This window comes from Pristiophorus japonicus, chromosome 16, assembly GCF_044704955.1.
Source record: "Pristiophorus japonicus isolate sPriJap1 chromosome 16, sPriJap1.hap1, whole genome shotgun sequence".
Classification (NCBI taxonomy): Eukaryota; Metazoa; Chordata; class Chondrichthyes; family Pristiophoridae; genus Pristiophorus; species Pristiophorus japonicus.
Genome location: NC_091992.1, coordinates 133083442 through 133100994, shown reverse-complemented (window position 1 = coordinate 133100994; position 17553 = coordinate 133083442). Strand labels below are relative to the sequence as shown.

Here is a 17553-nt window from a genome sequence, read left to right as displayed (position 1 = left end):
GAACTGCTCATGAAAAGAGCACTTAAGACAAGGCTCTCGTTAGTTCATCCTGATCTACATGAACAGGTAGAGAACAGGCGGCTTCAACAAAGTGCATACCATGATAGCGCAAATGATAGCGAGATTGAAGTCAATGATGCTGTATTTGTATTAAGTTATGGACAAGGTCTCAAGTGGCTTCCCGGCACTGTCGTGGCCAAAGAGGGGAGCAGGGTGTTTCGGGTCAAACTTTCAAATGGACTCATTCACCGGAAACACTTGGACCAAATCAAACTACCTGGACTATCCTGAGCAACCCACCTTGGACCCCACCTTACACACCAGTGGCAACCGGCACCACGGTTGACCACGAAGCAGAACCCATCATCCACAGCAGCCCTGCAGGGCCCAACATACCAGGCAGCCCAGCAAGGCCAGCAGCCCAGCGGGGGCCCAACAAATAATTCAACAACACCATCTTTCACACCGAGACGATCAACCAGGGCAAGAAGGGCCCCAGATCGACGCACATTGTAAATAGTTACACTATTGACTTTGGGGGGGGGGAATGTTATTATATATGTAGATTTGTATTTACTCTGTACAACCACCAGAGGGCTCATTCCCTGGAGTCCCAAGGGATCCAATAATCCCTTGGAAGCACAGATACTTAAGAAGGCTTCACAGGTTGGAGAGACACTCTGGAGACCTGCAATAAAAGACTACGGTCACACTTTACTTTGAGCTTACAGTGTTCAGTCTGACTCTTTCTCTATACACAACAGTCATGGCCAATGAATTCATCTTCAAATGCCATATCCTTACAACGTGAACCACTAGGCTCAGATACTACTCAATTCACCATCCCACTTCACTCACCTACGAACAATCTCTCTCAATCACGACTCATACCTCACATTCATAACTTCACCTTATACTCACACATTTAGCACTGCTGTAAGCCTCACACCCACATCTCCCAGCTTTCACACACTGCCAGCTATTCAACCATGACAGGCACATCACCCAAACACATTGCACCACACTCACTGACACGCTTCTCGCTGGACAAGGTGAATACAAATTACTGCACCCATGTCTGGAAGCAACTGGTCTGAGCAGAAGCCTTGAAGTAATCTGCCACATCAGTCCCTGGAGACTTCAGCAACTTCAAATAAGATAACAAACCACCAAACACATTACAAACTCACCAAAAGCCAGTAGAAATCAATCAGCAACTAACCTGAAAGCAGTTGATGATCCCTTTAAATAGTACTAGTTGGGGGTACTTCCTGTCGCTGTGCATCTTTAAGAGAGGGCATTAGCTGGAACGTTGTCAAAAATGGAATTTCACGCATCAGACTCTTCAGCAAGTCATCCTCGACTCCGAGGGACTGCCTATGATGATGATGAGGTCGAAAATGGTAGCACTGGCATCAGATCAGTGTTACGTGCTATAAGAACATAAGAAATAGGAGCAGGAGTAGGCCATACGGCCCCTCGAGCCTGCTCCACCATTTAATACGATCATGGCTGATCTGATCATGGACTCAGCTCCACTTCCCTGCCCGCTCTCCATAACCCCTTATTCCTTTATCGTTTAAGAAACTGTCTATTTCTGTCTTAAATTTATTCAATGCCCCAGCTTCCACAGCTCTCTGAGGCAGCGAATTCCACAGATCCGCAACCCTCTGAGAAGAAATTTCTCCTCATCTCAGTTTTAAATGTGCGTCCCCTTATTCTAATTCTAGTCTCCCCTATCAGTGGAAACATCCTCTCCGCATCCATCTTGTCAAGCCCCCTCATAATCTTATACGTTTCGATAAGATCACCTCTCATTCTTCTGAATACTAATGAGTAGAGGCTCAACCTTTCCTCATAAGTCAACCCCCTCATCTCCGGAATCAACCTTGTGAACCTTCTCTGAACTGCCTCCAAAGCAAGTATATCCTTTCATAGAAACCAAAACTGCACGCGGTATTCCAGTATTTGACATCACGATGTGCCTGCTCTGCATACTTCCGACGCACGTGCTAACAATCTCACCAAAATGGCATCCAGCATGACCCACACCAGAAGTGTGCACACGCCGCAGGATGCCATGTTGGACACAAGACGACACCTGTAGTGCCGAAAAACTGGGTGCTACAGAACTGAATTTCATGGCCATTGTCTCTGAGTTGGTGCATGGGACAGAGAAGGCAGGTGATGAAGAGAGTGAAATTGACGGGCGCCACAGGTACATGGGGTGGAAGGCTATTATCATCATCATCATCACCATTGTCTTCATAGTCCTGTGAAAACTATTTCACCTGGAGTTTCTTTGGGACTTCTCCTGCTTCGCCAGTGTAACATTTGGCAGAAGTTTGGTGGATACCCCATTTATGCACATAAACAGGGTTTCTGCTGAACTTATCATCATAGGTAGTCCCTCAGGGTCGAGGATGAGCCTAAGTTACAGCAGCAGAGTAGGAGAGGAAGTTCCCAGCGATAGAGGACAAAATCTGCCTTTGTTAGCATTTTACCTTTGATGTGCAGTGATGGATCTCACCTCCCAAATTTTCCGACAGTTTCCACTGTGGATTCCAGATAAGAATTCCCTTGATTTACCCATTTAAAAAGCATGAAAACAGCTGATTTGGAATGTCACATGAATGCCTTAAGTGTTCCCTGCTAATATTACTAGAGTCATTTTGAGGATTTTGTAATAGTGAACATATTAGCCAATGGATTCTTGTGAGGTTTTTAATTATAAGATAGCTGCTTATGTCTAGTGGATAAATTGGCTGCTTATGTTGTGATGAATTGTTCTGAGGATCAGAAGGGCAGCCTTCAGCATAAATAATTTAGTTTGAATCATAGTTAATATGACTTTCTATTACTTTCCAGTTCTTTTATCTTGGCATCGTGACTTATGCACCCTCATTAGCATTAAGTCAAGGTAAGTTGTACATTTTCTTGTGATACTTGCTTTAGTTACTGCACAATTAATGCTGCTATGGTTCAATCAAATTGATACTAAGAAATGTTAAAATAGTGATGTTGGTTAAGCTTGTGCCATGTATAAATGCATAATTTTTTGGGGAGGGTTTTTTTTTAAACTTGCAATATTTCTTTAATGTGATTGTACATTTATACAGTAATTGCTATAAAAAGAGCAAATGCTGGAAATACTCAGCAGGTCAGGCAGCATCTGTGGAGAGAGAAACAAAGTTAACGTTTCAGATCGATGACTTTTCATCAGAACTGGAAAATGTTAGAGATGTAACAGGTTTTAAGTAAGTACAGAGGTAGGGAAAGGGGGCGCGGGGAAGAAAGAACAAAAGGGAAGGTCTGTGATAGGGAGAGATTAGAGCATAAGAATATAAGAACATAAGAATTTGGAACAGGAGTAGGCCATCTAGCCCTTCGAGCCTGCTCCGCCATTCAAAAAGATCATGGCTGATCTGGCCGTGGACCTAGCTCACTTACCCGCCCGCTCCCCATAACCCTTAATTCCCTTATTGGTTAAAAATCTATCTATCTGTGATTTGAATATATTCAATGAGCTAGTCTCAACTGCTTCCTTGGGCAGAGAATTCCACAGATTCACAACCCTTTGGGAGAAGAAATTCCTTCTCAACTCGGTTTTAAATTGGCTCCCCCGTATTTTGAGGCTGTGCCCCCCTAGTTCTAGTCTCCCCGACCAGTGGAAACAACCTCTCTGCCTCTATCTTGTCTATCCCTTTCATTATTTTAAATGTTTCTATAAGATCACCCCTCATCCTTTTGAATTCCAACGAGTAAAGACCCAGCCTACTCAATCTATCATCATAAGGTAACCACCTCATCTCCGGAATCAGCCTAGTGAATCGTCTCTGTACCCCCTCCAAGGCTAGTATATCCTTCCTTTAGTAAGGTGACCAAAACTGCACGCAGTACTCCAGGTGCGGCCTCACCAATACCCTGTACAGTTGCAGCAAGACCTCCCTGCTTTTGTACTCCATCCCTCTCGCAATGAAGGCCAACTTTCCATTCGCCTTCCTGATTACCTGCTGCACCTGCAAACTAACTTTTTGGGATTCATGCACAAGGACTCGCTGGAAAAAAGGCAGAGTGTCCGTAAGCAGCTCTTGACGCTGCTGGCCGACGACGGCTCTCTCGTCTCGGATCCGGAGGGCGTCAACAACAGGGTCCGTGAATATTACGGGGCTCTGTTCTCTCCGGATCCGTCCAGCGAGGAAGCGCGTAGAGTTTTGTGGGAGGACCTGCCGAAGGTCAGCCCGGAGGGCGCCGAAAATCTGGAAGCTCCGCTAAGCCTGGCGGAGCTGACCGGTGCCCTCGCCCGGCTCTCGAGGGGAAAATCCCCGGGGCTGGACGGGCTGACCGTGGAGTTCCACAGGGCGTTCTGGGACGTCCTGGGGGGCGACTACGCGCGGGTCCTGGGGGAAAGTCTGGCGACCGGGGAGATGCCCCTCTCTTGGCGCAGGGCAGTCATCGTCCTGCTGCCTAAGAAGGGCGATCTCCGCCTCCTTAAGAACTGGCGCCCGGTCTCCCTCCTCAGCACGGACTACAAAATCTTCGCCAGGGCGATGTCTGCTCGCCTTGGTGCCGTGCTGGACCACATGATCCACCCCGACCAGTCATACACGGTCCCGGGCCGGACGATCCACGACAACATCCATCTGGTCCGGGACCTCATCCATTGCTCCCAGGAGGCTGGTCTGTCGGTCGCCTTCCTATCCCTCGACCAAGAGAAGGCGTTCGACAGGGTGGATCACGACTATCTGCTCGGAACTCTGCGCGCTTTCGGGTTCGGGACGCATTTCGTCGCCCGGATCCGACTTTTGTACGCCGCCGCGGAGTGTCTGATTAAGGTTAACGGGTCCTTGACGGCGCCCCTTCGCTTTAGGAGAGGGGTGCGCCAGGGATGCCCCATGTCCGGCCAGTTATACGCCGTTTGCGTGGAGCCTTTCCTGCGCCTCTTGCGGACGAGGTTGACGGGACTGGCTCTGCAAGGGCCGGGCGTGGAGGTCGTCCTCTCGGCTTACGCCGATGACGTGCTCCTCGCGGTAGAGGATCCCGCTGACCTGCAGAGGATGCGTGAGTGCCAGGAGATTTACTCGGCCGCGTCCTCCGCCAGGATCAACTGGGAGAAATGTTCCGGACTCCTGGTGGGTCAGTGGCGGGTGGACTCCCTGCCGGAGGAGCTCAGGCCTTTTGCCTGGAGCACGACCCATCTCCTCTATCTGGGAGTCTACCTTAGCCCCGACGAGGGAGCCTGGCCGGCGAACTGGCAGGAGCTGGAGGCCAAGGTCGCCGCTCGCCTAGGGCGCTGGACAGGACTGCTCCGAGTGCTGTCCTACAGGGGTCGAGCGCTAGTTATAAACCAGCTGGTGGCCGCAATGCTGTGGTACCGGCTGGTCACTTTGACCCCTCCCCCTGCGTTTGTCGCCAAGATACAGAAGAAGCTGGTGGACTTCTTCTGGAACAACAGGAAGCACTGGGTCTCTGCCGCGGTCTTGAGTCTCCCGCTTGAGGAGGGCGGTCAGTCGTTGGTGTGCGTCAGCGCCCAGCTCGCGACTTTCCGTCTTCAGACCCTGCAGCGATACCTTTACGTCGAGCCCCCTGCTAGGTGGTGTGCTCTGGCGAGGTATTTCTTCCGCCAGCAGCTCGACCTCAATTATGACACGCAGCTCCTGTTTGTGAACTTGGGGGGTGCCAGGACCGCCCTCCGGGAGCTGCCTGTCTTTTACAGGGAACTCATCAGGGTCTGGAACAAAGTCTCCACCAAGCGCAGCTCTCCACCGGCTGGAGTGGCGGCCGTCCTGCAGGAGCCGCTGCTCGGGAATCCGTACCTCCACGGCCGAGGTTTTATGTGGCGGTCGGAAGAGAGGGCTGTGGCTGGTGAGGTGACCAGGGTCAGGGACCTGCTCGATGGCGGAGGAGCGGGCTGGATGGCGCCAGTCACGCTGGCGCGGCGCCTAAATTCTGCCAACGTCCGCCACGCGGCCGATGCCATCGAGTCGCTAAAAACAGCTCTGGGCCCTGACTCCGTTAGGTGTATCGAGGAGGCTCAAGCACGTGGGGAGATCCCGTCCGAACTGACCCCCGTCCGGACGGAATTCCTCATCGGCGCCAAACCCCGGAACCTCCCTCGGGGGCCGGCGCCTCACAACTTGAGCCGCCTCGGGGAAATCCCCTCCGTGCCTTTCAGTTCCGCGCGGAGGGGTTTCCTGTACGGGCTGCTCCTGCACACCCTCAACTTTGCCATCCTCGCCGGCCGTCCGGACACGCCATGGCGTACCATCTTGCCGTCCGGAGGAGGCGGGGGTCCCCGATGGAGGGCACTCTACGCAGGGGTCCTCCCACTATTCATCGGGGACTTGGCCTGGAGGGTGGTGCACGGAGCAGTGCCGTGCAACAAATTTTTAAGCCGGTTCACGGACTCCCAGGCCGCCTGCAATTTCTGCGGTCTGGAGGAGTCCGTGTTCCATGTTTTTATTGAATGCACAAGGTTGCAGCCCCTGTTCCACTATTTGAAGGGGCTGCTCCTGAAATTCTGGCTGCACTTCAGTCCCACTCTCCTGATCTTTGGGCACCCTGTGCGGAGGGGAGCGGGTAGGTCCGAAGGCCTCCTCGTAGGACTGCTCCTGGGCACGGCCAAGGGTGCCATCAGCCGGTCCAGGCAGCGGGCGGTCGAGGGGGTCGTTCAACCTGACTGCCTGCCTCTCTTCCGCTCTTACATCCGGTCCAGGGTGTCCTTGGAGATGGAGCACGCGGTGTCCACCGGTACGCTCGCGGCCTTCCGCGAGAGGTGGGCACCGGAGGGACTGGAGTGCATCATCACGCCCGGCAACCAAATTTTAATTTGATTTTACGTTTTTTAAGTTTAATTTGTTTTAATTGCCGGTGCTTTTAGTGTCCCCCTTCTATTTTATAGGGGGCACTGGGGAAAATTGTGAATTTAGTGCCCAAAAAAAAAAACCAAAAAAGAAAAACACAAAAAAAAAAAAAGGGGGGGAAAAAAAGGGCCTTGTAAATGTCTGGAGTGTCACCCAGGTCGGGTGGCACCGTTTAATGTTTTTATGTTTTGCAGGTAAACTCAAAAGAGTTTCATGCACAAGGACCCCCAGGTCCCTCTGCACTGCAGCATGTTGTAATTTCTCCCCATTCAAATAATATTCCCTTTTACTGTTTTATTTCCCCAAGGTGGATGACCTCACATTTTCCGACATTGTATTCCATCTGCCAAACCTTAGCCCATTCGCTTAACCTATCTAAATCTCTTTGCAGCCTCTCTGTGTCCTCTACACAACCCGTTTTCCCACTAATCTTTGTGTCATCTGCAAATTGTGTTACATTACACTCTGTCCCCTCTTCCAGGTCATCTATGTATATTGTAAACAGTTGTGGTCCCAGCACCAATCCCTGTGGCACACCACTAACCACCGATTTCCAACCCGAAAAGGACCCATTTATCCCGACTCTCTGCTTTCTGTTGGCCAGCCAATTCTCGATCCATGCTAATACATTTCCTCTGACTCTGCGTACCTTTATCTTCTGCAGTAATCTTTTGTGTGGCACCTTATCGAATGCCCTTTGGAAATCTAAATACACCACATCCATCGGTACACCTCTATCCACCATGCTCGTTATATCCTCAAAGAATTCCAGTAAGTTAGTTAAACATGATTTCCCTTTCATGAATCCATGTTGCGTCTGCTTGATTGCACTATTCCTATCTAGATGTCCCGCTATTTCTTCCTTAATGATAGCTTCAAGCATTTTCCCCACTACAGATGTTAAACTAACCGGCCTATAGTTACCTGCCTTTTGTCTGCCCCCTTTTTTAAACAGAGGCGTTACATTAGCTGCTTTCCAATCCGCTGGTACCTCCCCAGAGTCCAGAGAATTTTGGTAGATTATAACGAATTCATCTGCTATAACTTGCGCCATCTCTTTTAATACCCTGGGATGCATTTCATCAGGACCAGGGGACTTGTCTACCTTCAGTCCCATTAGCCTGTCCAGCACTACCTCCCTAGTGATGGTGCTTGTCTGAAGGTCCTCCCTTCCCACATTCCGGTGCCCAGCAATTTTTGGCATGGTTTTTGTGTCTTCCACTGTGAAGACCGAAGCAAAATAATTGTTTAAGGTCTCAGCCATATCCACATTTCCCATTATTAAATCCCCCTTCTCATCTTCTAAGGGACCAACATTTACTTTAGTGACTCTCTTCCGTTTTATATATCTGTAAAAGTTTTTGCTATCTGTTTTTATGTTTTGCGCAAGTTTATCTTCGTAATCTATCTTTCCTTTTTTTATTGCTTTCTTAGTCATTCTTTGCTGTCGTTTAAAATTTTCCCAATCTTCTAGTTTCCCACTAACCTTGGCCACCTTATAAGCATTGGTTTTTAATTTGATACTCTCCTTTATTTCCTTGGTTATCCATGGCTGGTTATCCCTTCTCTTACCGCCCTTCTTTTTCACTGGAATATATTTTTGTTGAGCATTATGAAAGAGCTCCTTAAAAGTCCTCCACTGTTCCTCAATTGTGCCACCGTTTAGTCTGTGTTCCCAGTCTACTTTAGCCAACTCTGCCCTCATCCCACTGTAGTCCCCTTTGTTTAAGCATAGTACGCTCGTTTTGATGACAAAAGGGATGAATGGTGCAAGGCAAAAGGGGATGGTAATGGAACAAGTAAAGAAACAAAAGATGGGTCTAGAGGAGATGTAAATAGCAATAGCATAATCATTACCAACAACTGGGAGCAGTTGTTATGATCTGAAATTGTTGAACTCAATGTTGAGCCCAGAAGGCTGTAAATTGCCTAATTGAAAGATGCGGTGCTATTCCTTGAGCAACCGTTGAACTTCATTAGAACAATGTAGGTGGCCAAGGACAGAGAGGTCAGAGTGGGAGTGGGGCGAAGAATTAAAATGACATGCAACCGGAAGCTCAGGGTCACATTTGTGGACTAAACGGAGCTGCTTTAAAATAATTCAACAAAATTATTTCAACAACAATTTGCATTTATATAGTGCCTTTAATGTAGTAAAATGTCCCAAGGTGCTTCACCATATGCCAGGTAGGTACTCCTGGTCTCACAGGTTGTACCTCCACTGGTGCTATAAAGGGTTTCTCTGAAGCCCAGGAAAGTAGGAACACCGATATAGAGAATCCCTCTTCTGGCCTCTCCACCCTTTATGCCAATGGCGATGAATAGGGTGTGTGGAGGCTGTGCTCCCAACAGATCAATCAAGAACTTTGATTTTAGGCTGGGACGGGTGTATCCTGACCCTGGCAGAAAATGTGGCCTTGCTGGCAGATTCCATTTGTTAATATGAGCGTCTTAATTGCATGTAAGAAATTGCTGCCAACAAAGCTGGATTTTTAAATTTTGGTGCAGTATTTGCAAATTTGTGGCATTCATATAGAGTGGTTGCATTACTGCTAGTTTTAACTTTCCGATTGCAGAAAATTCTAATCAATTAGCGTTTAAATAATTACCTTTTTTTCATTTGTCTCTTTTTCAGTCACTGGAATAAACTTGTGGATTTCCATTGTAACAACAGCGCTTGTGTGTACTTTGTATACAGCACTGGTAAGAAAATTGAATTTGAATATTTATTGGAGTTAATAATCATGAGTCTAGAAGACACTGACCCCAAAATTTCATGGGAAGCGATTCTGCCGGGATCAGGCCTGCTGATGCTCTCCAGCGCGGACCCTGCCTGATTATGTGGGGTTTGGGGGAATCTCGCCTAATTTGCAGGGGACTGACGGGCACCTGTACCATTAGGGCACATCTTAGGCTTTTACCTTGCCCCACTGGAAGATATGGCATGATTTGTCTGTTTTGGGAGGGATGGTGGGTCATCTCCTGAAAACATAGCAGCTCCCCTTGTAACGTAATTTATTTTTAATGTATTTCCACACGGCATTTGTAAGAGGGTCACATTGAAATATATAAAAAAATTATTTTGGAATCTTTGGGGATCTGGGCCTAGTCCCAGTATTAACCACCCCCTAAATTGGGCCCACTTCTGCCCTTCAGGTCAGGCAATTGCTTTTCAATTGATGTACTGGCCTCCAACCTTCCACCAGAACCCTGTGAAGGTGAGGATATGGGTACTCCCAGTGTTGGAAGACGCACCCTTGGCCCTGCCAATTCCATATCAGTTGCCTTCTAAGGGATGGGTGAAGGCTAGACCACAGGAAATTCACAAGCATAGTCAAGGTGAAGTATACCTGGTTCCTGGCCTATTTTCTGACCACTACTGCTACATGCCCTCAGAGTTGTGGCAGGAGTATGTTGAACGACCCATGGAATTTTGAATCCACTGCTTTTACTGATAGTGAGCTTCCTGTTCACCTATTTATAATGGAAAGTTTTGGCATTGTGTCTACTCTATGCACTATTATACAGTTGAATCAAATAAATAGAGAATGTGTTTGCCATGAAATATAGAAGTTCTACAAACTAGAGATAGCAATCTTTGTTTATACCATAGTTTATTTAATTACTTTGATTTCCCGTGGTGCTGCTCACAGTCAAAAATAATACAAACCTGTTATCCTATGTTTCTCTGATTTTTCTGTCTTTTCACGATATTTTGTTTTTCTTCCACCCTTTCTCTTTCTCTGAATCTTATATACTTTTTCTAATTGTCATCTCTACAACTTGGAAATTCCTGCTGGTACACAAATTGATTAAGAATTATTTTCTGGAGTGTGTAATTTGCTAAGCATGCTATATTTTGTAAGTGCTCGCCCCGTCATTGTCGGTTAGCTAAAGGAGCGATCCATTGTTGGGACATCATGGCGTGGGTAATGGCGGCGGCCACTCTGACTTCTCCCATGACCCTTCAAGAAGCTAAATTGGACCAGGGCCCCAGCGTATCTCATCCCCTCCCCTTATCACACCTCAGATCTCCCACCATCTCTCCTGAAGACGCTGCTCAGTGCCGAGCTTACGGCTCACACCTCACCATAGGCAATTAGGCCCATACAGCAGTGCCTGGCCTCCAGTCGTCTCTGACCCCCTTGCCACTGGACTAAGACCTTGTTCTGCTAAGCCTGTGTGGTAGCCGGTGTGCAATGGCCACCCCCCGTTAAAAGAACTCATGCACAAGCATCTTCCACCCTTCAAAATGAAGTTCGGGACCTGGAATGTCAGGACCCTCATGGACAACCCCAACAGCGACAGACTGGAACGCCGCACCGCCATCGTTGCCCGGGAACTTAGACGCTTCAATGTTGACATCACCGCCCTAAACGAGACCAGGTGGGCAGGGGAAGGCCAGCTCAAAGAACAAGGTGGAGGTTACACCTTCTGGAAAGGCAAACCAGAGGAAGAACGCTGCCTCCATGGAGTTTGTTTCGCCATCAAGAACGAGCTGGTCGACCACTTCAGACTCCCCCTGTAGAATTAGCAAATGCCTCATAACTCTCTGGCTCACTCTATCCCGGAACCAGTGCGCCACAGTTATCAGTGCATACGCCCCAACACTCGACGCAACCGATGAGGCCAAAGAGGCATTCTACTCCAGCCTCGAAAATCCCTGTCCCGTGTCCCTATGGACAACAAACTGATCCTCCTCGGCGACTTCAACACCAGAGTCGGTAAGGACATGGACCTCTGGGGAGGCGTGATCGGCAGAGAGGGGGTAGGGAAAACCAACTCCAGCGGTACTCTGCTCCTAACAAAATGCCTAGAACTCGACCTTATCATCACCAACACCTTGTCCCACCAGAGGGACAAGTACAAGGCATCGTGGCAACACCCTCGCTCCAAAGACTGGCACCTGCTCGACTAAGTCATCGTCCGAGCAAGGGATCGCAAGGACGTGCGCATCACCCGCGCCATGACAGGAGCCGACGACTGCTGGACGGACCACCGCCTAATCCGTTCCGTCATCAACATTAATATGGCCCCAAAATGACGATGGCAACAGAAGCAATGCCACAGAAAAATCAATATAGGGGCACTCAAAGGCCCAGCTAAGAGAGCCCTATACAGCCAGCGCCTCACTGCCAACCTGGCGACCCTCGATGACCCCGAGATGCAGAGTGCCCACAGCGCCTAGTCTGCCCTCTAGGCCACCATAACCAGTGCCTGCGAAGAGATGCTCGGTCACTCAACCAGGAAACACTGTGGGCTAGAACCTCCACTTTTTTTGCCTGCTTAACGCCCACTTAATGCCCATTTTACCATTGAAATGACATATATCGCCCATTTAGTCACAAAATGGAAATTGATGCCCATTTTTTGGAAACTTATCGCCAAGCGTTACTTTCCCCATGTGTTTAATGCCAGGAAAAAATAATACCGCCCGCCCACTTTTTTGGGGCGGATTCATCAGAATGGGTGAAATCAACGCCCATAATATCGGCCTGCGTTAATTTCTGCACTGATTTAATGCCGAGATTCAATAATACCGCCCGCCCACTTTTTTTTGTCGTGAAGAGCATAGTTACAGAAACTAGCGGCCAATGAGATCGCCCAGCGTCACATTCACCACCTCGCACACATATCGCCCACAATATCACTGGCCCAGAAAACCGCCCAGAATAAGTGGAACTAACCGGAACTAATCACAGCGTTATGGATGCCATGTTCTACATCACATGCCACATCCTTTAAAAGGCTGCTGTGCTTCAACCTCGGGGGAGAGTTGATGTGAACATCTGTACAAGCATCTTGACCATACTGTGACTGATTGGAATTTAATAGGTGTCTTCGTCGGGACATTCATCGTTTGTGACCAATCGGTGGAAAGCAGAGAACTACTGCAATGGGGCCTGTCCTTTCTCATGCTCTCTTGGTGACCAATTACATGCAACAGACTCGAGATCGCCGAAGGTACGCTCCACAGCATTATGCGCCCAATGTAAGACATGCCAGACTGATGAGGAGGACCAGACGTTACACCCCCCGCAGGTACAGGGAGAAGCAGTTTACCTCGACTTGCCCGACACCACCTGCCTTTGGAGACTGCGCTTCCACAAAGAGGTTATCACTGAGGTGTGCCAGCTGATAAGGGGAGATCTGCAGCCAGCCAGCACATCAGTACTGCACTGTCAAGGTCAAAGTCACCGCGGCACTATCGTTCTATGCCTCTGGTTCTTTTCAGGCCACAGCTGGCGACATTTGCGGACTTTCTCAGCATGCCACACCTTGCTGAATTAGACAGGTCACTGAAGCCCTGTGCGCACGCAGGAGGGACTTGATCATCTTCCCAATGACCAGGGAGGCACAGAGTGAGAGGACTCTAGGATTCTCCAGAATTGCAAATTTCCCCAAGGTGCAGGGAGCAATAGACTGTACGCACATCGTGATGCGGGCATCTTTTCAGGATGCAGAGGTTTTCAGGAACCATAAGAGATTCCAATCCTTGAATGTCCAACTCGTTGTCGACCACCAACAAATTATACTGGCAGTGAATGCTCAGTTTCTGGGCAGTATCCATGATGCTCACATCCTGTGTGAGAGCACTGTATCTGACTTGTTTAACAATCAGCCACAAAGTCAATGCTGGCTGCTTGGTGACAAAAGATACGGCCTTGCCACCTGGCTGATGACCCCTCTACGTGACCACCCACACCGAAGTTGAGAGGCGATACAACGAGAGCCACAGAGCCACTCGCAATATCGTGGAGAAAACCATTGGAGTGCTTAAGTAGCCCTTTAGATGCCTGGACCACTCATGAGGCGACCTCCAATATCACCCTGAGCAGGTAGCTCAATTCGTGGTGATGTGCTCCATGCTGCACAACTTGGCTATCAGGAGGGGACAAGAATTGCCTGATGAGTCTGACAGTCCACCTCACCAGAGAGAGGAAGAGGAGGACGAGGAGGTGGACTCTGACATCGGCCCAGACAATCAGGCTGATGCTGAAGCCATGCCCTCCCCCCCCGCCCCCCCCTCCGTAGACCGCATGAAAAGGCCCATGGTGGCATGATAGTTGCAAGAGCCTTATGTCAGGAGCTCATCAATGATTGCTTTGCCTGAAAGAACATTGGTATTATTTACAAGGCTGACACACTGCAGGTGATACATCAATGGTGGGCATTGCCTTGGTGACAGTTTAAGTTGGTTGAAGTTAAGTGTCATTATACCCTTTTGATGTTAAGGAATCACCAGCGTGTAACGGTACAGCTATCTGAGCCAATGCGCAACAAGGTTTTGTTAAATAAAAATTTAAACCGAACATTTGTCTGAAATCATCAATATTTCTGTAAAAACCAACCCTTCCGCCCCCGCCCCCTCTGCTCCCGCTTTTCCTCCCCACCTCTACCCCTTCCCCTCTTGACTCCAAGCCGCCTGGCCGAGGAGCTCCTCAGGCGATGCTTCATTGGGGGTGGGGGGGGGATGATGGCCGAAACACTGCTTGGACAGATACAGGAGAGGGTGGACCCGAGGTGGGAACATGCTCCGAGCCAGAAGCAAAATGTTGCTGCTGGCTCTCGTGTGGTTGGCAATGGGGGTGCGGCACCTTGGGGTGCAGTGCCGCGCTCCGGGGCCACTGGGAGCCCTCTGCCACCAGTATTCCTGGCTACCAGCTCCAGGGCCTCCACCATCCCTTCCATGTTATATCTTATTTGTTGGACAGAAACTCGGTGCCAACTATGTTCTTGGTGCTTAGTAGGCTTTTTGCTGCTGGTGAATCTCACTCGTGCCTCCCACAACAGCCAAACAAACACACACCACAGCTACACGCGCCTTCAGTCCCTCTGAGCTCCCCCTCTCTCTCTCCTCTTCTGCGCATGTCATGATGACCCTTGACCTCCTGAATCGCGGGAATCGAGCAGTGCCATGCCATTGCTAAGGACGGCGACACTTTACGGCAGGAGGTCAGCGAGATTTAACTCTACCGCCCATTTCATATTGCTCGTGGTAACGCCCATTTTCAAAAATGGAGACTAGGTGCTTTGAGAATGGACGAGAAGCCGGCGATCTAAAAACCTATTTTTACCGCCCATTTTGGGGCGATGAGCACAAAAGTGGAAAGTCTAGTCCCAGTATTGGTTTGATGAGAATGACCAGGAGACCCAGGAGCTAATAAACCGCAAGCGCAGGGCATTTCTGAACTTAAAGCAACAACCCATCTTGAGAGCAGCTAAGCAGCTCTACAGACAGCTGAAGGCCGAGGTCCAACAAAAAACCCATGACCTAAAGAATAGATGGTGGATGGAGAAAGCACAGGAGATTCAGCAGCTGGCTGGCAGCCATGATGTGCGAGGATTCTTCACCGCAGTTAAGTCCACCTCTGGCCCAAGCACCTAAGGCCCCATTCCACTGTTAGCCAAGAATGGGGAGACACTCATCAAGGACACCGAGGCAGTCAGGGCCCGCTGGAAGGAGCACTTCGAAGATCTCATTAATTGAGACTCTGCCTTTTCACCTCGAGTGCCCTCGACTCCATCCCGCAGCATGCTATCTGTCACCATCTCAGCAAAATCCCAGCCCTGCACGAGGTAGAAAAGGCCATCCGTCAGCTCAAGAACAACAAAGCATTAGGAGCAGATGGAATCCCCGCTGAGGCGCTAAAATATGGCGGAGAGACACTATTGGCTTGAATGCATGACCTCATCTCTCTCTTCTGGAAGGTTAGTGCATGCCTGGAGTTCTCAGATGCCGTAATCGTGACCACCTTTAAAAAAGGGGACAAGTCCGACAGCGGCAACTACAGAGGAGTCTCCCTGTTGTCGGCCACTGAGAAAGTCATCGCTAGAATCCTCCTCAACCATCTTCTCCCTGTGGCTGAGGAGCTCCTCCCGGAGTCACAGTGCGGATTCTGTCCACTACAGGGTACAACGGACATGATCTTCACCAAGCGACAACTGCAAGAGAAATGCAGGGAACAGCACAACCCTTGTACATGGCCTTCTTTGAACTCACAAAGGCCTTTGACACTGTTAACTGCGAGGGACTATTCAGCGTCCTCCGTTTCGGCTGCCCCCAAAAGTTTGTCACCATCCTCCGTCTGCTCCACGACGACATGCAAGCCGTGATCCTGACCAACGGATCCACCACAGACCCAATCCACGTCCGGACAGGGGTCAAGCAGGGCTGCGTCATTGCGCCAGTCCTCTTCTCAATCTTCCTTGCTGCAATGTTCCATCTCATGTTCAACATAGCTCCCCGCTGGTGTGGAACAAAACTAGAACCAGTGGGAACCTGTTTAACCTTCGTCACCTCCAGGCCAGATCCAAGGTCATCCGATCCTCTCTCGTTGAACTACAGTATGTGGGCAATGCTTGCGTCTGCGCACATTCAGAGATTGAACTCCAAGCCATCGTCAACATCTTCACCGAGGCATACGAAAGCATGGGCCTTACACTAAACATCTGTAAGATAAGGTCTTCCACCGACCTGACCCCGCCACACAGCTATGTCCCTCCCGGTCATCAAAATCCACGGTGCGACCTTGGACAAAGTGGACCTCTTTCCATACCTCGGACGCCTACTATCAGCAAGGGCAGACATCGAAGATGAGGTCCAACACCGCCTCCGGTGCGCCAGCGCAGCCTTCGCTTGCCTGGGGAAGAGAGTGTTCGAGGATCAGGCCCTCAAATCTGGCACCAAGCTTATGGTCTACAGGGCTGTAGTGATGTCCGCCCTCCTGTATGGCTCAGAGAGGTGGACCATATACAGTAGACACCTCAAATCGCTGGAGAAATACCACCGACGATATCTCCGCAAGATCCTGCAAATCCCCTGGGAGGATAGACACACCAACATCAGTGTTCTCGATCAGGCCAACATCCCCAGCATTAAAGCACTGACCACACTCGACCAGCTCTGTTGGGCGGGCCACATTGTCCGCGCCCGACACAAGACTCCCAAAGCAAGCGCTCTACTCAGAACACCTACATGGCAAGCGAGCCCCAGGTGGGCAGAGAAAACGTTTCAAGGACACCTCAAAACTTCCCCACCGACACCTGGGAATCCCTGGCCAAAGACCGCCCTATGTGGAGGACGAGCATCCGGGAGGGCGGTGAGCATCTCGAGTCTCATCGCTGAGAGTATTGTGTTCCTAACACAGATGAGGCTGCACACAGGGAGGTTAAAGTAACAGTGACCTCAGTCTTTAGTAAGACACTCCAGAGTGAGGAACAGGCCTTAGGGGCCGGCTTATATACAGTGCTCCCAAGGGATGCTGGAATCCCCTGGGACTTCAGGGGATGAGCTCCCTGGTGGCGGAATATGGGAGTGCATGCTTTGCAGATACACAACATCTGTAAAGTCAAAGTCAAAGTTAAAACTATTTACAAGGTGAGGCAGTCGGGAGCCTTTCTTTCCCTGGTGGACCGCCTCGGTACAAATGTCTGTTCTGGTGTATTGGCTGTGCCCTCGCTGGGCTGGCATGTTGTTAGCCCTGCAGAGTTGCTGGGTGAGTCTGGCCTTGCTGGGCTGTTGGGTGTGATGGGTTCGTTTCCTGGTCCGGCGTGGTGTCGTTGATCCTTTGGGTGTGTGTTGTGGGCTCGATAAAGGTGGTGTCTGCTGTGGATTGTTCAGGGCAGTCTGAACCGCAGCCTCGTTTGATCCAGGTGCTTTCTGCAAATTTGTCCATTGTCTAGTTTG

The 17553-nt window shown here is 49.7% G+C and overlaps 1 protein-coding gene across 2 annotated transcripts in view; it reads left to right on the top strand.

Annotated features, from left to right (window-relative positions):
• LOC139226842 (sodium-coupled monocarboxylate transporter 1-like) overlaps nucleotides 1-17553 on the top strand; it is a 152386-nt gene that overhangs the window by 16335 nt on the left and 118498 nt on the right. For both annotated transcript variants that reach the window (XM_070857910.1, XM_070857911.1), the window contains exons 5-6: nucleotides 2869-2920; nucleotides 9499-9566. In XM_070857910.1, coding sequence (XP_070714011.1) covers nucleotides 2869-2920; nucleotides 9499-9566 — 120 coding nt within the window. The remainder of the gene's footprint in view (nucleotides 1-2868; nucleotides 2921-9498; nucleotides 9567-17553) is intronic.